The sequence below is a fragment of the Fusarium proliferatum genome (genome assembly GCF_900067095.1).
Source record: "Fusarium proliferatum ET1 genome assembly, contig: FPRO_scaffold003, whole genome shotgun sequence".
Taxonomy (NCBI): domain Eukaryota; kingdom Fungi; phylum Ascomycota; class Sordariomycetes; order Hypocreales; family Nectriaceae; genus Fusarium; species Fusarium proliferatum.
Genome location: NW_022194792.1, coordinates 1,905,037 through 1,925,014, shown reverse-complemented (window position 1 = coordinate 1,925,014; position 19,978 = coordinate 1,905,037). Strand labels below are relative to the sequence as shown.

At 50.4% G+C, this 19,978-nt stretch overlaps 8 protein-coding genes and 1 non-coding gene across 9 annotated transcripts; 3 read left to right on the top strand and 6 right to left on the bottom strand.

Moving 5' to 3' along the window:
* Positions 1-402: 402 nt before the first annotated feature.
* On the bottom strand, positions 403-4,528 carry FPRO_06415 (uncharacterized protein; the record flags this gene model as incomplete). The annotated part of the gene is made up of 3 exons (XM_031228674.1): positions 403-1,065; positions 1,114-4,443; positions 4,505-4,528. 3 exons carry the CDS (start codon positions 4,526-4,528, stop codon positions 403-405), a joined length of 4,017 nt encoding a protein of 1,338 aa, XP_031078987.1.
* A 1,055-nt stretch (positions 4,529-5,583) lies between these two features.
* FPRO_06416 (uncharacterized protein) lies at positions 5,584-6,571 on the bottom strand (the record flags this gene model as incomplete). The annotated part of the gene is made up of 2 exons (XM_031228673.1): positions 5,584-6,129; positions 6,188-6,571. The coding sequence occupies 2 exons, from the start codon at positions 6,569-6,571 to the stop codon at positions 5,584-5,586; spliced, it is 930 nt and encodes a 309-aa protein (XP_031078986.1).
* A 277-nt stretch (positions 6,572-6,848) lies between these two features.
* Positions 6,849-6,931, bottom strand: tRNA. The gene is given in 2 exon segments: positions 6,849-6,884; positions 6,895-6,931. It is a non-coding gene; the product is annotated as a tRNA-Lys (tRNA).
* A 363-nt stretch (positions 6,932-7,294) lies between these two features.
* On the top strand, positions 7,295-7,723 carry FPRO_06417 (uncharacterized protein; the record flags this gene model as incomplete). Its single annotated transcript, XM_031228671.1, has 1 exon — positions 7,295-7,723. One exon carries the CDS (start codon positions 7,295-7,297, stop codon positions 7,721-7,723), a length of 429 nt encoding a protein of 142 aa, XP_031078985.1.
* A 524-nt stretch (positions 7,724-8,247) lies between these two features.
* On the top strand, positions 8,248-9,310 carry FPRO_06418 (uncharacterized protein; the record flags this gene model as incomplete). Its single annotated transcript, XM_031228670.1, has 3 exons — positions 8,248-8,922; positions 8,969-9,037; positions 9,083-9,310. The coding sequence occupies 3 exons, from the start codon at positions 8,248-8,250 to the stop codon at positions 9,308-9,310; spliced, it is 972 nt and encodes a 323-aa protein (XP_031078984.1).
* A 121-nt stretch (positions 9,311-9,431) lies between these two features.
* Positions 9,432-10,364, bottom strand: FPRO_06419 (uncharacterized protein; the record flags this gene model as incomplete). The annotated part of the gene is made up of 1 exon (XM_031228669.1): positions 9,432-10,364. The coding sequence occupies one exon, from the start codon at positions 10,362-10,364 to the stop codon at positions 9,432-9,434; it is 933 nt and encodes a 310-aa protein (XP_031078983.1).
* Positions 10,365-12,354: 1,990 nt separating this feature from the next.
* FPRO_06420 (related to severin, depolymerization of actin filaments) lies at positions 12,355-13,545 on the bottom strand (the record flags this gene model as incomplete). Its single annotated transcript, XM_031228668.1, has 1 exon — positions 12,355-13,545. The coding sequence occupies one exon, from the start codon at positions 13,543-13,545 to the stop codon at positions 12,355-12,357; it is 1,191 nt and encodes a 396-aa protein (XP_031078982.1).
* Positions 13,546-13,947: 402 nt separating this feature from the next.
* On the bottom strand, positions 13,948-15,267 carry FPRO_06421 (uncharacterized protein; the record flags this gene model as incomplete). The annotated part of the gene is made up of 1 exon (XM_031228667.1): positions 13,948-15,267. The coding sequence occupies one exon, from the start codon at positions 15,265-15,267 to the stop codon at positions 13,948-13,950; it is 1,320 nt and encodes a 439-aa protein (XP_031078981.1).
* A 1,141-nt stretch (positions 15,268-16,408) lies between these two features.
* FPRO_06422 (uncharacterized protein) lies at positions 16,409-18,154 on the top strand (the record flags this gene model as incomplete). Its single annotated transcript, XM_031228666.1, has 1 exon — positions 16,409-18,154. One exon carries the CDS (start codon positions 16,409-16,411, stop codon positions 18,152-18,154), a length of 1,746 nt encoding a protein of 581 aa, XP_031078980.1.
* Between the last annotated feature and the right edge of the window lie 1,824 nt (positions 18,155-19,978).

Sequence of the window (19,978 nt, the reverse complement as noted above, 5' to 3'; positions counted from 1 at the left end):
ACAGCAGGCCCTCAAAGCCATTCTGAACAGGAAAAGAATACAAACACACTTTCCAGCCAGGCAGTTGCCCCGTGCTTTGTCTCACAAACTTATATCACCAGAGGTTTTCATCAGTCAATATCGTTTTACAGACACGCATCTAGATTCAGAGAATCAATACATCTTTATCTCAATTACTTGGGCAAACAAGGGTTATCCGATCATATCTGACATGATGTTTTCCCATCCATCTAATTATCTGTGAATTAAACCCATGTCCCAGCATCAACCATTACACCTCCCGTCCAAGAAATTCGTTTCAAATTGTGACAATAATACAGAGCAAATCGCTCGACATGAATGCGCCATCTTTCAATACAAATAGAGTTCGTTGCATCGTGACATTCTTCAGTTGGCAGATTCCTAAACCAGACTGTCTTCCAGACGCTTGAGCTCATGAGGTGTCCACTGGTAAACACCTTGTCGAAGAGCAGAGAGAACAGTCTCTCGTTTGACAAGCTGGGATGGGACGTTGGTACGACAAGAGGCAGCGATACAGCTATTGTCAGTCCAGCCGACACGGAAGTCATCACCCCACCAAACACGCAGATTTTGAGAAACGCGCACGGCGATCAGAACCGACGAGAGGTCTGTATAGCCATCCAGATCAACACGGGTCAGCTCGTAGCCGCCCTCGGAAAATGTTGGACAGGCCGGTACTTGCTTGGTTTCCGACCAAGCGATGGACTCTTCGGTAGACGAGGTCTCATTCCAGCGGTAGGCTGAGATCTCAAACTCGCACCACTTCTCGCCTCCATGGGCATCACATCCAAGGCTGGCTCCAAAGAGGTCGAATCGGAAGCAAGGGCTGGCGGCATGGGGGCCTACACCAATCTGGGCGACGTCTCCCGAGATCGTAGATGTTGTGTTGGAGAGCGCCGGGGGAACAAACTCCACTAGCTGACCACCAGAAGTAGGGATGTATGGTTGAGATTGCCTAGAAGAAGGTGGTGCGATAAGGAAACCTCCTGAAAACCAGATGTTCTCAACGGGATTGAAGAGAGGCCCGGGTTTGGAGTTATCGAACTGAGAAATATTAGCAAAGATCTATGTATGAGTAAGATAGCTGCTTACATCAATGGTGGTATTTCCAATGCTTCCTCCTGTTGCACAGATGGAAGGAGAACTGGCTTTGGAAGTCGTTTCTGTTGCCGTGGGAGAAGTCGCGCTGGAGTCAGAGGCAGTGGTGTTAGACCAAGACATGCCTTGACGGCGAAAGAAGCGCTTTCGGGGAACGGTGACAGTGGCAAGAGTGGTGAGAGGGTAGTCGATTGTGTAAGAAGTGGTCTCATCCTTGATGACATTGGTCCAGGTAGTGGTCTGTAGAGTGGCAGTGCCTGCAGAAAGAGGCCAGAGAGTGTTCTCGCTTGCAACAGGTCCGTACGCAGTCTGGGGAAGCTGATCAGAGGAACCGTCACCTGAAAGGTTACTGGTGAAGGGAGGCTGATCCGCACCATCTGAAAACACGGGACCATTTGAAGTGTCAACAACAGAAGTGACAGTCCAAGTGAAAGTTCCAGTGGTTGTACCAGAAGCAGAAGTACCCTGCGCATCGGCGCTAGCATCGGTGAGTATAACCGAGATGGGGTCTTCAGGCATTCCGTCATTGTAGCCGTTGAGGGTTGGGATACTGGTAGAAAGAGGGCCCAGGTCGCCTGTAGTGAGGACAGGCTCAGAGTTAGATGGGGGTGTAATGCCAGAGGACGTTGCTTGAGGAACATCAGCAGAAATACCAAGCGCAGAAGAGTCACTGAAGACAATGGTCTGCTCAGTTGGTGTCGGCTTTCCGTCAGGGCCAAGTACGACAGCAGTTGTGATCGTGGTGAATGCTTTTGGAGAACCAAGAGATGAATCAGTTTGGTCATCAGTAGGGCTTGCTCCAGCAGGATTTTCAGTACCAGTGGGAACGACAAATGTCGAATCAACAACTGTTGGAAGGCCATCTGTTCCGATTACTGTGTAGGTAATGCAGGTGGTGAGGCCAGACACTTCACCATCGTTTCCATTGGAGGGGAGACCCGGGGAGGATGTCACTGGGCCAGGATTTCCAATGGGAAGGCCAGAAGTAAGTGAGTCGGAGACAAAAGAGGGATTACTCGGTGACTCGGATCGAGTGTTGGCAGATCCTGAGATAACCCAGGTCGAATCGACAATTGTTGGAAAACCATCAGGTCCAATGGTAGTGTAGCTAGTACAAGTGGTAATGCCTTCGCTTCCATCATCAGATCCAGAGGCATCGGACGGGCCAGAAGAGGGTAGTTCGGGAGCTCCAGTGGTTTGCATGGTTATGGCAGATGTGACGCCGTTGGGTAGAGAATCCGAAGCCCACGAGGGTTCTTTGGTGCCAGTGCTGATACTGGGGTCAGTATTTGTCGGTCCAGGGATGACCAAAGTGGTGCCCACAACTGTAGGAAGACCATCGGCACTAATGATAGTGTAACTCGTGGAAGTGGTGATAGGGATAGCGCCACCCAAGTTGGATGTTGTAGAAAGTGATCCTGGAATATCATCGGGGCTGAAGGTTGACAACCCGGAAATGGTCAAGAAGCCCCCTGAAGACTCTGAGCCAGGAGCGCCCGTCGGGTGTCCAGAGTCAGAGTCAGATCCAGTCACAGGAACAGCCCAAGTGGAGTGAACCACCGTGGGAAGCCCGTCAGTGCCAATGATGGTGTAGCTTGTGCACGTTGATGAGCCAGAGCCTCCAGACCCGTCCTGAGGTATGCCAGGTGCAGAGATTGGACCAGTGGGGATGCTACCAACATCAATTGGTATGCCAGAGAGTGAAGCTTGGGGAATGCCAGTTACGGGAAGTTGTGAGGAGTCCTCAAAGGAAGGTGTGCTGTAAGGGACAACCCACGTGGAGTCAGTCACTGTGGGAAGGCCGTCGGTGCCAGTGATGGTGAAGGTTGCACATGTAGTGATTCCCCCTCCAGGTCCGCTGCCAGGAAGAGATCCAGCTTGGGAGTTGGAAGGACTTTGTGAACCAGGGAGACCAGCAGATACAGCAGAGGGTAGTGGAAATACTGTAGGAACTCCACCTGGGAGGCCTGGGTTGTTGCCACTTTGGGTGAACCCTGGGGTAGCTGAAGGCTGTTCTTGGCCAGGGCCAACATTGCTTCCGCTGCTGACAATAGTGGGTAGTCCGTCTTGGCCAGTGATAGTGATGAAGGAGGGGATAGGTTGGCCAGCATCATTTCCTCCTGGGACGTTGGTGAACCATGGGGAGTTCTCGCCTTGGCCTTGAGGGCCTGCCTGGGTGGTGACTGGGAGACTGTCGCTCGCCTCTTGGGGAGGCATAGCAGAAGGGAATTGGGGCTGGCTGCCTGGTACACCACCATCGCTTGGAGAGCCAGGTCCCGGGAAAGGAGTGGGGGCAGCGGTGTTGGCACCAGAAGCTCCAGGGAAACCCACAGAGGAATCATCACCAGGAGCGCCATCAGAATACCCAGGTGCACCATTGGAGCCAGGGGTCTGGGAGAAGGATGGGGAATCGGAGTTGTTCTGAGAGCTATTCTCGCCATCTAACCCAGAGCTGTTGCTAACACCCGATTCAGATCCGGAATTGGAGCCGGAGTTTGAGCTGTCAGAACCATCACTAGGATCGTTGGCACCACCGACGCTGTTGCCATTTTCTGTGCCGTTACCATCTTCTGGATTGCTGCTATCACCAGATCCTGTACCATCATCTGACCCTGAACCAGAGCTTGAAGGGCTACCATCGGGACCCCAAATGTCGAGTGTCAACGTGGTGAAAGGAGGGACAGAAGATGCGGGCATCAGAGAAGTGAAATCCGCAGGCGTGGTAGGGAAGGGTGATGGGAACTCTGAGCCATCAGAATCCGAATCGTCTGGCCACGGGAAATCTTGTCCGTCGTGAGTATCTGTGGGGTAGACAGTGACAACAACAGTCTTTGTGGAGCGAAGAGAACAGGTAGGGAGGTCAGAGCCACCAGCGTTGGGAGACCCAGGTGAGCCAGGCATGTTCTGAGGTGCATTGGTAGGAAAGCTGCCAGGAACGATAATTGAACCAGCACCAGGGATATTGGGAGAAGAATTACCAGGAAGGTTTCCAGGGATACCACCAGGAACACCACCAGGGATACCACCAGGAACACCACCAGGGACACCACCAGGGACACCACCGGGGACACCACCGGGGACACCACTAGGTTCATCAGGGGGGAGACCGTTAGAGCCACCGTCGGTAGAGCCAGGGCCGACGCTGCTGGGCAAGGGGCCAGGAACGTTTCCGGCAGCGCTGCTTGGGTACGAAGGGTTACCAGACCCGTCGGTGTTGCCAGGAATGATGTTGCCAGAGCCACCAGGCGAGCTACCAACTGGGCTCCCGTTGGGGTTTCTGTCATCCAAGGTTAGCCAGGGACAAAGAAGAGCGGTGCATTGTAACTTGCCCGTAGTCAGTTGCCTGAGCGGCAGTATGGCCCAAGAGGCTGGTGGCCACAAGGACCCCGAGAGACGCGGCGATACGCATCTTGGGTGATCAACTTCGACGCGAAGAAAGTCGAGCGGTTGAGGGGCGTGTACAAGGAGGAGAGAAAATGTGAGATGATTCCTGTTGGTGGGCAAGTGTAAAATGCTTTGCCAGAAAAGCTGAGAAGAGAGAGCTTGAAGATGAATGCAACAGAAACGAGAGGACTGAGAAGATGCCTCTTCTCGAATTGAGGAGGATTGAGGATGAAGGGAAAAGAAAATGAGGTGGGATGAAGAAGAGAAGAAAAGGTTTTGGGAACGAGATCGAGAGGAGAAGGATATATACGGTGGATGCCAGGGAGGAGGGGGACGAGGGCAGGAGTTCCTTCCTCCTGGAGCGGCAGAATGTTGGGGATGACGCGTTCGTCGAGGAGTTGCGCGAGCCAGTGGGAGAGAAAGTCACGACAAGAGGAGGAAAGAGCGCGTGAGGCAGCTGCCAGCCGGCAGTTGCCTCCCTTATTGGACCAGATCAACCAAAGAGGTAGGTGTATCAATCCATGTGAGAACGAGGTCTAACTCTGGACTTGCACGCGATACTTCAATTAATCTCTATTGCCATTGTACGATGTCCATCTCTTGAAGCTCCAAGAATGTGATGTGATGTTTGACAGGTAACTTGAACTTGGAACACATGGTATCCAGTTCAAGTCACCACATGGGCTTAAATCTGAGCGAGTCGAACTAGGCAGTCGGTACTCCTTCCTGTTCCCCAGCTGTTGGCAGTGTCCTGCACTTGGACGCCCCGCAAGATGGGATGACTTCCATCTCGCGAGGCAGGCACTCAGCAGGCAGGCATGGAAGGTTTGGTGCCTCAGTCATTCTGGATCCCAGCCGACCTGCCCAGATGCTAGGTACTTCAGGTGAGGGGAATGTGCTAGGCGTGGTCACAATATCTAGGTACCTTGAGCAGGACTGCAATGAAAGGGGTTCATGCGCAGAGAATATGAGTAGGTACACTGCCATCGAGCCGAGTTGTCGAAGCCAATGGCAGTTCGATGAAATAAATAGGTAATCAAGATAGCACTAAACTCGTATTATGGTAATTCATTATCTGGCTCATACTACATCATCGGAATAATCAGTGTAAGGGGGAGGTGCATCGGGGTGAGGGTCCTCGTGGGCATCATCTTGATACGTCTGACCGTTCGCAGCAGTATTCTCAGCAGGGCCCCTACTCTCCTCCTCGATGCGAGCCGTCCACTGAGCTGCGCCAGCTGTAGTTGTCAGGAGAAAGAAGAGCGACAAGACAGGGATGAGTTCAAGAATCATAGCAACTGTGCCGAACCAAACATACTCCCACGCGCGATCCCTCAACGCCTTCTTCTGCTCAGCTTTTGAGAAACCCTTGATTTGGAACCAGCGATAATGAGCGAGCTTGCCGAGTCGAGTTCCAGTGATGATGATAAAGGCAGGTGTGCCAACAACTGGAACGAGGTTGAGTGGTAAGAAGACAATGAGCTCAACAATCTGGATGATGCTCCATGGAGTGTAGATGGCAGTAGTAGTGGGCTTTCCAAGCATTCTGACCGGGTTCGGTGCGTCTAAGAACAGGATTCGCTGTGGTGCAATAAGATCCTTATGTCCAAGCTTGATAAGGGCCGCCTACAGTTGTCAGTCACGGAACTACAAACAACAACCGTTTCTCAGTCCAACTACTTACATCAAATACATCCACTCGACATTCATCAACGAAGAAGCCCTCGAACAAGCCCTGTATGATGACCAATCCTTCGCCTAGTACCAGTACCACAGCATTGACCCATGCGCCCCAGCCATGGAATATCGCTAAGAAAGCATACTGGGGTAAGAAGGCAAACGTGAAGAGTAAAAGGTATACCAAGAACGAGATTAGGGATATGGGCAGGATCCTTCCCACCAGGAGTGGCCAGAACTCGCGGTTTTGAATGAAGAACCAGATGCCACGCAAAGGATACAACGCGGCAACGCCGGCCCTCTTGAGGTACAGCCACGGCCGATGGATTGGGCCTGTCCAAGGTCCTATATGAGGATGGTTCGAGTTCTGATACGAGCCGCTGGAGGGCATCTTGATGATTGATACGCAGTGATGGAGGTTCTTGAAGGCATCACCAAGAGGGGCTTACATGTGGTGCTGGCAGGCAACAATAACAACGACCGTGACGTCAAAGAGCGGAAAATCTGGCTGAAGAGTGGGGCCGTGCGGTCCTCACTCAACTTTGACTGGTTCTACGACGTTTCAGAACCTTCGGAAATCCCAGCAATGAGAGAACTTTCGTGCACAACGTTACGAATACTTGCAAAAAAGAAAGCCTCGCAATCGCTCGCAATCGAATCATAGGAACAGCCCGATGCGGGGGTCGAACCCGCAACCTTGAGATCGCGTACTCGTAAGAGTCTCACGCTCTACCGATTGAGCTAACCGGGCGTGGCTCTTATTGGTTGGGAGCCGTGGCCTCAGCTGCGTACTGGTACTGTCGGAGTTGGAGACTCTGTCTTTGCTTTCTCACATCTCCCTCAGAAACTCCCCGAATGGAGACAATGGTCAAGCTTTTCTAACCCCTTTCACGATAGCTTTGAGACTTGAGCGGGGTAACAGATGTACCGTCTTTGAAGCTGATAAGTGCGACAGCTTGAGCTGATGCCTGCTACCTATTTGACAAATCTCATCTCTAACGATCTGTTAACCGTCCTTTCTACCATTATCACCTCCTGGCTTACGTGATTCAAGTAACCAATGCGAGACACACCGGTTCTCGGTGATGGTTCTTGCTGATGTATCGATAGCATCATGCATCCCAAAATCGAATGCCAGTGCGGCGCAGTCCAAGTCACAGCCTCACGACCCCAACCCCTCAGTGTCTACTGGTGCCATTGTACTGAATGTCAGAAACAATCTGCTTCTGCCTTTGGTACATCGGCCATCTTCCCTGCTAACGGTGTGTGGCCTCTCTCTGAAGATGTCCTGTCCAAGCTCTGTGTCTGGAAGCGACCTACAGACGAGGGAAATACCCTGGAGTGCTACTTTTGCAAGTCGTGCGGCGTGAGGGTCTTACATCGCAGCGTCTTGCCAAACAGCCAAGGCAAGCCATATCTGTCGGTGAAAGGGGGTTGCGTTGAGGGGTTGAGTTGGGAGAATGCGAAGCATATCTACACTCGAAACGCTCGCGTCCCTGTGCCCGAAGGAAGTTATCAAACTGTACCTGAAGCCCAGGATTAGATTTTGAGCATCGGAAGCATTCAAGCTTCACCACAGGCGTGAGAAGGATGGATTTGGGTTTTGTACTTGTAAGACCAGCAGAATGTTTGACTAAGTTTGTACGGAGTAGAGATGATTACAATTATGGTAATCTCGCGTATCTAATACAACGATGTTGCACGCCGGCGGGTGGGGTCATCGGGAATCCGGCCCATGTCGGAGCTGCCAAAACACCATAAAGCCGATCCCGTGGGCCATCGCCGACTGAGTTTGAGCATCACCATGCCGGGGCCCACATTACCTTGACCTGCCCCTGAAGTTGGCCATGTACTTTCTATGAGGCGAGCTAATATCAGAGTGTCGGCGTCAATCCAAGCCTCAATGATAATGTCGATAGCCCTGTGTACAGACAAGGGTAATGACAAATGCTATTCAGAAGCAATAGATAAAATGGATATATAAGCCCTCGACGCCCTTCTCCTCGGCCACTAGTTTAGTATCATTATCGTTGTCTGGCAGCCTTATTATCAGTTTCATCATAGAAAATGGCTGTCCGAACACAACTTTTCCCCCCCTCCCCTACTTTCACAGAATCTTCCCTCTCCTCCTTGAACTCCAGGGTATACATTATCACTGGTGCAACATCTGGTGTTGGTCTGGAACTGGCTAAGATTCTCTATTCCCGCTCAGCGATCGTGTACATAGCTGCACGCAACTATTCAAAAATCACGTCGGCCATAAAAGAGGTGCAGTCAGCGTTTCCAGATTCAACAGGACGTCTTGAATCGCTATGTGTTGACCTTTCCGACCTCACAAGTATCAAGCCTGCAGCTCAGCGATTTCTCGCTAAAGAACCAAGACTTGATGGCCTAGTGCTCAATGCTGGTGTCATGATGCCTCCTGAGGGTAGCAAAACCGAGCACGGGCATGAGTTGCAGATGGGCACGAACTGTTTGGGTGGATATCTACTCTCGCGACTTCTCGAGGAGCTTCTGGTGAAGACCACAGTGGTCGCAGACGAGGGAACTGTTCGAGTTGTATGGCTTGCAAGTACTCTTCAGATGGGCACGCCCAAAGGAGGCCTTGTCTGGGACGAGGTCAAGAAGGAGCCGAAAGTGGTCAAAGACCAGATGGAGAACTACATGATGAGCAAGGCCGGTAATCTTCTTTTGGCCCATGAGACTTCTCAGAGATTGGGACCTCAAGGAATTATATCAGTGGTGAGTTCGCCCCCATGGGAGTGAAAGTGCGATGCTGACGATGTAGGCTGTCAACCCAGGGTTCTTGAAGACAGAGCTTCAGCGTCATATGCCCGCACCCGTGTCTTTCATGATGGTAAGTGGAAATGCCACGTCTCGAGCAGATTCTGACGATATTTAGGGCCTCATGTTTAAGGAGCCCAGGTATGGAGCTTATAGTGAGCTTTTTGGACTGCTGTCGCCAGATATCACCGCAGACAATAACGGAGCCTTGATCTACCCTTGGGGTCGCATCGGATGCATCCCAGATGACATCCAGGTGTCTTTAAAGAATGGACAAGAGGGGGGCACTGGCCTCTCAAAAGCTTTCGCCGCCTGGTGTGAGAGAGAAACTCGTCAGTACAAGTAGTTGGTAGGCAAGCAAGGAGTACTTGGTTTGGTAGAGTGATTTCCATTTAGATCTAAATAGTCTCACACGGGTATCATGCCATAATTTATCCCCAACGCCGTTGTGCAAAAATCATGGTCTACTAGAATTCGTCCTTTTTCTCCCCAGTCCTTCGTTGCTTGCGACTGACCTGGTTTAGTCGTACGTCCACCACGACTGGCCTATGGTCGGAAATGAAAACCCCATCCTCATATCGCGAATTGACCACTGCAAAGGCCTTGAATTCGATGCCGGTCGGGTCGTGCACGAATATGTGATCAAGATACATGTCGTCCCATGGCACAGTTGTAAATCCAGTGTAAGTATATGACGAATGTCCGTATCGCTTACTCTGCGGGACAAGGCTCTTCACGTCGTTCATGGTTTTGGCGAGATGCTTGTAAGCCGCACCACTGGGGGAGGAGTTGAGGTCGCCGCCGATGAAGACTGGTATGGTCTCGCCGTTGTGTATAGACCAGTTCTCGGCAATATCAGTAATTAGTTTTGCCGAGTTAGCACGAGCCTTCTTCCCCTTATGGTCGAAATGCGTGCACATGTAGACCATGTGATTGCCCGTGGCGGTATGTTGAAAGCGCGCGACGGTAACAATCCTTGGGAATGCGGCGTCCCATCCCCTGGAACCAACTTTCTCGGGCGTATCGCTCAGCCAGTATGTTTTCTTGTCTTCAATATTCCAAACAGAAGGACGGTAGAAAATTGGGGAGAATTCATCACTTTGGCCGCCCCTGCGTCCGATACCATAGTAGTCCCACTCACTTCCCAGATCTTGCTGGATGTCTTGAATTTGCGGATACAATGCTTCTTGCATGCATACGATGGATTCCGGTCTTCCAGATGTTTCGTAGTTTATTTGGGCTGTTAAGCGTGGACGACGAACGGGCCATAATTCCTCGCCCCATTGGGGCTTTTTTGGTGCGAGGCGAATGTTGTAAGTGATAAGTCGAACATCAGTGCTTCGAGATAGAGGCGCCGCAGCCGCAAACGCAGCAGAGAGAATAAGAGATGAAAGCTTCATTTCGGGTTTATTGCGATGTTTTGTGGATGATAGAGAGAACCCCGTATGAGGGCTTTCGATCCCCAGCGGCTTTATGGTCGGTTTGATTTTTGGTATGTTGGTGTGGATGCGGGTGACGCAGCTTTACAGTCGATGTTGTCACTGGCAAGTCTCGGCAGCGACAACCAACAAACTGTAAAGTTTATTGAGACTGATGCAGATTCCAGTTTCAACATAATGAATTGGGCTTCGGGGGTGCCGGGACCTCTTGTAGGATACCGGCGGGAGGTTCGGGTTCACCCGCAAAGAATTCTATGACGATCACCAAGAACGAACAACCAGTGAAATCAACAGTGCCTGTAGCCCGCTCGCAGCGTCGTACGTACGCAATGGACGGGCCTCCGTGGCCCATGTACGGAGTAAGTGGCGTGCATTCGTCAGGTCCAAGATAAGCTTGGTTGGCTGTTGTTCTCATGGCTAGGTATTGGCTGAATCATTGGCATTGGGCTGCATCCCCCACAAGCCAACTAAGTTGGCACTATCTACTCCGTACCCGATCGACCCTTGACTAGGTAGGTAATTCTTGCACGAGGCACTTTGTAGGCTCTTGTTTGACGTTTTGTTCACTGTAACTCTAGGTAGTCTAGGGGAGGAAAGAAAACTCAGGACTTTGATCCCAAATGGCAAAAAGATTTAGGTAGATCTGCATAAATTTAGGATATTCTTTACCGAGTTTATTTTAACACCCCATATTAAGGTACAGTGGTTTCTTGCTCCCCGAGGGTAGTTACTGACTTGTATGTGCTGCAACTCTAGCATGATGCGCTATCACACCGTATCCTCTCAAGAGTTCCTCATGGTGTGGTCATGCATGATTCTGTTGGTCCAGTCAACGCTAACAGATAACACACATGGGCCTCGTCAGTGTTGTCTTACGGGCTCCGCAACATGCCAAGAGAATAAGCTCACAAAATGATTGATAATCTTTGAGCAACGGGCATATTATTCTCTTGTTCGGTGCAAGCAGCGAGCATCGGAGTCAATCAGTCCCTGGCAAGAAACCCCTCCCAGAAACTCGGCGGTCCAATTGCAACCCGTGTTGCATTTCTCATCCAAGTTTGCCCCCAGCTATAGACAGAATAAAGTTCACGCTATAAAGAGGAGAAATATGAGTATATGTACAGTATGTATGTACATATGTAGTTTCAAGCTCCCATGATTCAAGATGGCTGGTTCAAGTCTACAAGGTTATGCCAATCCCGAATTCATGATTCTTCCATACGTGCGCCAAGAGACGGGGCTTTTATCTATACGCCGAGTACGATTAAGAGGCATCGGTAAGTGGGTGTTCGCTAGCCCAACAGCGCACTCCTACGAAGGATCGTCGCCTGAGGTGAGGTAAGAAGGTGCTGACTGCATGAAAGTCTTAACTCCGTCCGATTGAATGATTTGACGCGTGTTCAGAAGACCTTGCACTTATTTGAGCCGTTGATTGCTTTGAGCTTTGGCTTCGTTATCGATGTCCCTGAAGGCTAGCGACCTGATACCATTACCTTGCGAAGCTTATGTTAGTCGAATCCAGTATGGCCATCAATGCCCATAGTTAGGTTACCTTGTATTGCCGCGGCCATGACATATCCCTTGCCAAACTGTGCAGTACTTGTTTCCGACCCAACAGGTGGTTCAGTTTTCTCAAGAAAACAAAACTTTTTATATGGTATGGAGCATGCTCATATGCTTAAAAGCCCCACAAGGTGGCTCAAACTTTCCCTGAGCTTTTGACCCCTGTTCTAGAACGCCTTTTGTAGAGAGGTGTGGAAGCTTTCAAGCGGGAACTGGGCTTCAAGCAACAAAACTTGGGCACATACTATTGTAAAACAGAGTGTTGGAACATATCTTCGTTGATCCATCGCAATGATTCAAGTTGAGATTTTATATGAGAGGCGTAAACTAATCTTCAACATGTTCATAACCCAACTTCAGGTCGGACGCAACCAGCCTCGCGATACCCTCATGCAGCAAGAGCTCTTGTAAAGGCCCGACTTTCGCTACCTTCAACAACCTTAGCCACGGGCATGAGATACGCATCTTCATATCCGCTATCTGCCTGCAGGTGCCGCACATATGCCTGTGCAACCTTGATCCAGCTCTTCTTCTCAGTAGCGCTCGATCCGCTTCCCTGCCAGACCCAAATAGCTCTTCCACCATCATCAAGCAAGAAAACATCGTCGCTTTCTAGATCATCATGCAATATGCGTTCGGCTTCCTTGATAAGACCGAACGAGAGTTGTCCCGATGCGTCACTGAGCCTGAATAGCTTCTTGGACGCTTTGTCAGTGGTGCAAGGAGTAAAGGGTTTCTTGCAGTGGAAGCCATCGCGGGGTGTTTCGTCATCGCCGCCGAGGAGATCGATAATTCGTCGGGATCGGGACTCGGTCTGTGCAATAACCTCGACTTCCGAGTGTTTTGCGACTGTCATATCGTGGACGATCTGAGCTGCCTTTGCCTTCTCCATTGGACTACAATCCTTGCCCTGCCACACCCAGATCTTGTCACCAACATCCAAAACAAAGACATCCGTGTCGTCTAGGCTTGTCCATGTGGGCTCGACTTCGTGAACAACAACTCCATTGGCGCTAGCAGCTGGGTTCTTAAACACACGCAGCAAGGTGAGCATCTGCTTTGGTTCCTCTTCCTCTTCCACGTGTCTGAACCCAGACTCAACTCCGCCAGACCGGATCGAAATTCGTGGGAACAGTGCTAGAAAGTCATCTGAAGGTGCCTCTTGAATCTCTCGGTGCTGGGTTGCCGAGCCTTTGAGGAACTCATCCAATTCGACAGCCTTGTACGCTGCGGTACCCGCTTCATCCTGTGATGTATGCTTTCCCAACCAAAAGAAGATGTCGTGAACGAGCTTCTCGGTACCATCATTACTGCCAATCAGTTCCGAGAAGAGTACGATAAAGCTATCGCCATCATAGAACTGGCCGTACTTTTCCTTTGGCCAAGGAATGACCTCGAATTGCTCAATGCGCCAGATAAGTAGCCCAGGCTCAACGCCAACTTTGCCATCATTCCAGGCTGGCTCCGTGAGCGCTGAATTGTACTTGACTTGATGGTCAATATCAGACCCGATCAGCTCCACGTTGCTATCCTTGATATCGTATTCCTTCAGATGAACGAGGCCTTGATTCGGTGCCATTTTTGTTTTGGCTAGGGTGAATGGAGTGTAAGAAGTTGTGGTAATAATGCTGTACTGATAGGTCTTGTCCCAAATGTTTTGAGGCGTTTGCAATTCTGAAACAAGCAAAGTCCTTGGCTGAGATGTCCTCTTTGTGTGAGATTGCTCCAAGCGGGGAGAGCATGTGCCCTGATTGGAGCTCACTTGACATTTGATGACTGATCAACGAGGCGCTGAATGAGACCTGACGATCTTTTGTTATTAGAACATGAATCAGATACAGTCGACAACAATCACAAGTCAGATATGCCTGGTCCCAATGAATCACATAGATCAATCCACATTCATTAACAGTACTATTATCCAAACAAGCCGAAGACTCCGCCATGCCATGACCAGCCCTATGCTTTTGATCTGCCAAGTTTATCGAAGATTGTTTACTACACTTCCCACCATCACAGCGACCTCTCGGTCCCAATTGACTTCCGTCTTCGTTCTAGCTTTTGATCCCGTCAATGCGCTATGTAACTGGGATCCCTTGACAACAGCCTGGCGGATTGCGTCTCCAACCGTGTTCTTATTAGTTCGTAGGGTTCTAGCTACGACACCCCCACGATTGATGATATCCTGCACACGCGTAGCGAGACTGCTGGCCATGGTCCTCCAGAAGAATGAGGCGAGACTTCCGGTCTCAAGATGGGCGAGAAGGAACTGAAGTAAGCTCGCTTGGGTCGGCTGGCTGGAGGTGGGGAGAAGAGGGTGGGCTGGAGGCTTTGTAGTCTCGAGGACAGCCTCGAGGGAGACCACGTTTTGACACTTGGCCATAACATCAGCCAAGGCCTTATCCAGTGTTGGTAGTTGGCCCAGAGAACGAGATAATGCCGTAATGCTAGCCTGTAGCGCCGATCGTATATAGGTTTCCAAAGACTGAAGCAGCAGCCTTGGAACCCATTTGTCGGGCTTGAACCCGGTGGTTGGCGATAGCAGGTAGAGTGCAGTCAAAGCAGATGCTGTCCGTGCCTTGATCTCTTCAACTTGTGCAAAGGTCGAGGTTGACTGCACAGAGAATTCGCGAATGGTGCGCTCCGCCCGCTCGCGAACTGATCGATCGATGGGGGTTACGACTGTATCCTGCAGACTCTTGACGGCGTCCACACGGTTGAGTCCAAAGCCTTCTTCACCGGGAGCTTTACGATCAAGTACTTCTCGTAGTGACACAATTGTGTAAGCACAGCGTACCAGGGCCCGATGGTCCTCCTTGCCGGTTCCGCTGTCGAGCTCCGAATGCTGAACCTCAAGCTGTCGACCAAGCTGCAAACATCGTCCAACCGAGCGGCCAAGCTTCAGGGTCTCCCATAACCGCAGAGCGACGAGCCTAACCTCGTCTGCCTCAGCATGTTTATCAATGACCTCCTTCTCAAGCTGGCGGTAGCTGTCGTTCAAGCTCTGGATCTGGCCATCCAATTCACCAACAATGTTCTTGGATGCTTGTGTCTGTTCCTGAGTATAATTGAGCAATGGGACGGCCGAGCGGGTCGTCAAGACATCTATATGCGAGTCAATCTCTTGAGCATCGAAAAGAACACGAGATAGGGGGGTAGAGAGGTCGAGTGGTGTATCGTTGGGGTTATTGGTCGAAACAACGAGCGTATTCGCAAAGGAAGCGGGGGAGAAATCAGGGTCGAGGAAGGTCTCATAGTCGATGTACGACGGCTCTTCGTCGGCTATGATGTCTTCTGCCATGTTATATATAGACGGATATGATCTCGATGTTGGCTCTCAATGTTACAACCGTTGACAGCTGGTAATGTTGGCGCAAGCTTAAAGTGTTCAATTGGCTCTTGGTGGATGTTCTGGAAGCTTGCTGGCCTTTTCGGGCATCGCTCTCCCGCAGGTACGTACCCTTCACCTGACCATTCTGTATCTCAGGCACTTGAAGCAAGGTCTTTGGCTTGGCGGCTCGGGCGGAGCAGAATGGATCCGTCTCATCGCCGCGGGGATTAAACGTGCCTACTAACCGTCCGTATGCACATTACAGTAGCAGCGGTATTAGCGGGAGAATTCCCTGTGCTTGGCACAGCAACCAATGAACACTTGAGCACGGAGCTCGCTACAGTGAGGTCATCACTACATGGGTGCTAGAAGTGGATAGACTCTGATGCCAGGTAATGGCATGATGCAGGTGCTTTGAAGAGTTGAATAGCCTCAGTTCTTAGCGTCTCTTAGCATGACTTGACTTCAAATGATGCTCAAGTTACTGACAGTATCTTCTTGTTATCAATGTTGATCCTTTTCGGGCGCAATCTTCATTTCCCGCGTATTCCGTGTCACAATATCTCAGTATGAGAGAATTTCGACATGCAAAAACGGACCGCCCGGCGTCTCCACCTCCACACCCTCGGAAATACGTACCCAGAAAAAAGATGACTGCCATCCACTCAGCCGCGAGTCGTTTTCCCATCGCAACGGCATGCCCGGCATATCCCATTGCCATCCAATCCGCATCCAACCAACGATATTTTGTTTTTCTTGATCACTTCCCTCCTGCTTCTCATTTCTTTCTTTCTTTCTTCCTTCATCTCGACGTCGTCGCATCTCTTGTTGGTTGAGATCTTCGTCGATTTGAGCCATGCCCTGATGCGTTCCGTTGTTGAATCGACTCTTTTCTACTGATTGGCAACCCTCTCGATTCCTCAAGGGTGAACTGCCCATATATACATAAGCAATTGCATCGCGACAACTACCCAGCATCTGCTCGATATTCGCTCGAGTCTCCCGTTTGCGGTGTTCTCTTCGATACTCGCAACGACCGTGATACCCTTCAGAGCGCATTTGGAGCCGACATAGCACGCACGCGCCTCAACCTCGACACCAATTGCCCAGCATGAATGGCTTGATCGAGGCCTTTGCCCATATCTCGGCTCGTGCCGTAAATGAATGGCCACAGGGTGACAAGGGTAACAGCAGCGACACCATTCTCGGCGGCGTCCACTTCAACCTCACGACCCTCAAGTACTTCAACTACACATTCTACAGCAACAACACCATCTCCAACAACTCTAAATGCTACCTGACCTTTGCGCCCTATACTCCGGCTTACGTCTTCCCGAACGGCACATGGACCAATGCCACTAAGTGCTATTCCGCGATCGAGAACATCAAGACTCGTGGTTTCGTCGGAATTGGATTCGCTGTTGCTTTCGGAATTGCTCTTGTTCTCAACCTTACTGTCCTGGCTAAGCATGGAAAACTCTACGTGCCACGCGATTCGCGCTTCTATCCCATCGGTCGTCGCTGGCAGTGGTATTGGGCCTTGTTCAGTGCGGCTGCGGCTCTTATCAGTCTCTTTGTCGGCATTGATATCGATCGATACTATCTCCAGGAATTGCCCATCACTGTCAATGTCTTCTTTTGGTACCTCCTCTGCATGGGCACCGTCGCTATGACTTGGGAAGCTGTTCGTCATTGGGGCTCCTGGCAGGAAAGGCAATATGTCGATCCTAATCCATTTATCCTGCGCGATGATGACCGTCGTTCCAAAGTTGAGTTTTGGTTACCGTTATGGTTTTACCTCTGGCTGTGGCTGAACTTTTTCATGGTGGTTCCCCGTAGCTGGAAATTCACCCAGCTACAGCACTCGGAGGAGCAGACATTGGCCAAGGCGGTCCCTGGAGCAACTAATACTCGATTCAAGGTTGGCGCCTTCTGTCTCGTGGTAGCCTGGCTCACTATCGTCTTTTCTCTCCATCACTCGATCAAGCATTATAAGCCCCGACACCGCGGTATCGTCAACCGCGCTGTTGGCTTTCTTCGATACATCCCTTTCCGCTTCTGGCTTATCATCCCTCTATCAGCGGCTACCATTGCGTATCAGGCCTTCATCTCATGGGAGTTTGACTACTCCATTGTCAAGTACAACGGAAACATCCCTGTGATCTACTGTTGGGGCTTCCTGCCAACTCTGCTCATCCTTTACATTCAGTATCTCTACGGTTTCTTCAGCCCTAATGAGGACAAGAGTCTGATCCGCAAGAGACGAGAGCGTGGTGAGATGATCAACCGAGAACTTGGCATCGTTAACAAGCCTGCCTGGTGGCACCGTGTCAGGGGTGACCATCTCCTCAGCTTCAAGGACAAGCTTACTCGCAATGTTCATGAGATTGGAGGTGGTAGAGCCACCGGTCGACGTATTGAAGGAGATGCGGAACGAGACCTGCGTGAGGAGGCTTTGGCTGCTGCCAGAGATGATGATATCGAGATGGGTCACATGCATCGCCCCCTGGACGCTTCCAACAACCCACGCTCTGATCGGGCTGGCACTGCTTCTATTAGCTCCAATGCTTCGCGATCGTTTGTCCAGCCGTACACTGGTAAGAATGAACGTCGCCGTCATGAGCGCAATATGGAAGCTGTCGCGGGTATTCTCTTCCCTAACAACCTCGCCGAGGACCGAGCTCGCCGTGAAGCGCAACTTGGACTCGACGGCCCCCCTCCGCCCCCTTACATGGACGGACAGGGTCGAGGTCGATCCTCCGGGCGTCCCGGATCTACCGGTCGCAGCAACAGCACCGAGACAAACAACTCCATCAATGCTCCTCCCCAACAAATCAGGAGTATGTTGGATATTTAAGAGCCGACGCGTCATGGTACTGTGAGCATTGATACTTATATGAGAAGTTTAGGATTGTTACTTCGCCCTATACTTTATCATGCTGGGCTTGATGAAGCAAAAAGAATCTATTACAAGGATAGTTGGGTACGAATTTGGGGTGTTTTTCACGGGATATTCTGCCAGCCACTTGCATTATACACCAATACTGTTAGATATGACTATGTACGAAAATCAATATGTTTAATGATATACTTTTAAGATATCTGTTCTGAGTCATCTTGCACTGAATGACATAATGGGTAAAGAGCTTGAATCCCGAACTGATAAGAAAGTTCAATGCTTGGGTGTGAATGAGCTGGGCTTGAGAGTACGATACCCATGCTATCATGTTAAGCCTTTCTGTATAAGTAATTGTATAACAATGAAGAAAAAAAACTCACCTATTACGCTAATAACATTAATTTGATGCTCTAAAAAGTCGCGCATCTTCCTATGGTGTGTTTTACAGCAAGATACGTTAGGTATCAAACCAGGTTACCCTACAAAACCACTAACCGAACAATGGCCAGAATCTGAAAGAAGCTCAAGGTTTGCGATAAGTAATCCAATTTCTAAGTATCTGTAAGAACAGTGTATAGGAGCCACCGTATTTTATCTAAAAAGAAACCACCCCACGCTGTAGCTGAAGGTTACTCCATGTCAATCGCGGGGCAGACCATGTCGAAGCATCAACAATACGATTTGGCAAGGACCCTGGGGATCGACACTAAAACCGTCATGATGTCAGCTCTTACTACATCTGGAGTATCAGTAGCTTAGTATGCAGGATAATCACATGCGGGGATGCTCCCCAGCTGAAGGCGATAAACTACTTGGCGTTGATCGCGGAGCCTCAAAGCCAGGTCTAGATGTGAGTGGTGAGGGCACATGAAGGGTGGCGTCTAGAGGTCATCATGCAACACTTCGGGCTCCAACACACAGATAAAGTCACTAGATATGCAGAAGGAATATCGCCTCCGCAGAGGTGCCCTTAAACAGACACGGTATGAAAGCAATACTTGTTCAACAGTACGATTTACCATAACTCCCCGAATGGAGCATGGGAGGGGCAGTCAGCACGAGCACACCAGGTTGGAGGCACCGAAGAGAACCGAGAAACAGGTCTGATAAACAAAGAGATTGGACGTGGGCACAGAACCGAGGAATGATGGGCCCTCAAACTTGGGCTACACCTCCGCACAATATGCGATAGGGATAGTTAAACTTCAAGGGTTGCACAAGAAGATCGTGAATCGAATCATGAGGCTTTGACGTACATACCTACATGCAACCACGCATGCGAATGAGGATACCTGCATGGAAGGCCCATGAGGTGCATGCAATCATGATGTGTAGGAGCCATGTGTTAAGGACAAGTCGGGTTCAGAACCCGACCCTCAAGAGGAAGCCCAACCAACTAGGGTTAGCTGCATTCAGATCCAGGTTCAGCTTCACCATCGCAGGCCAGTTGATCTGAGAATCGACTTTGAAGGTCAACCAGTGAGTGAGTCTGAGGCGATGAGAGGCATGTGGGTAGAAGATCCACCAGAAGCAGTTAAGGCCTCCGAATTTTGGGTTTGAGCATAAAAGAGCGGTGTAGGATCAAAGGCCCAAACGAGAGAGGTTAAAGACAAGACGAGACAAGTTAAGGACAAGACAGGCAATTGCCAAATGCTGTGGGCCTCTATCGGGCAATAGTGCTAGCATGGCCACTAGCATGAGGCTTGGAAACAAAGACAATTCAAGACAACATGAAATTGACGGCCCATGTGGAAGGTAACGAGACAATTAGAAACTCCCAAA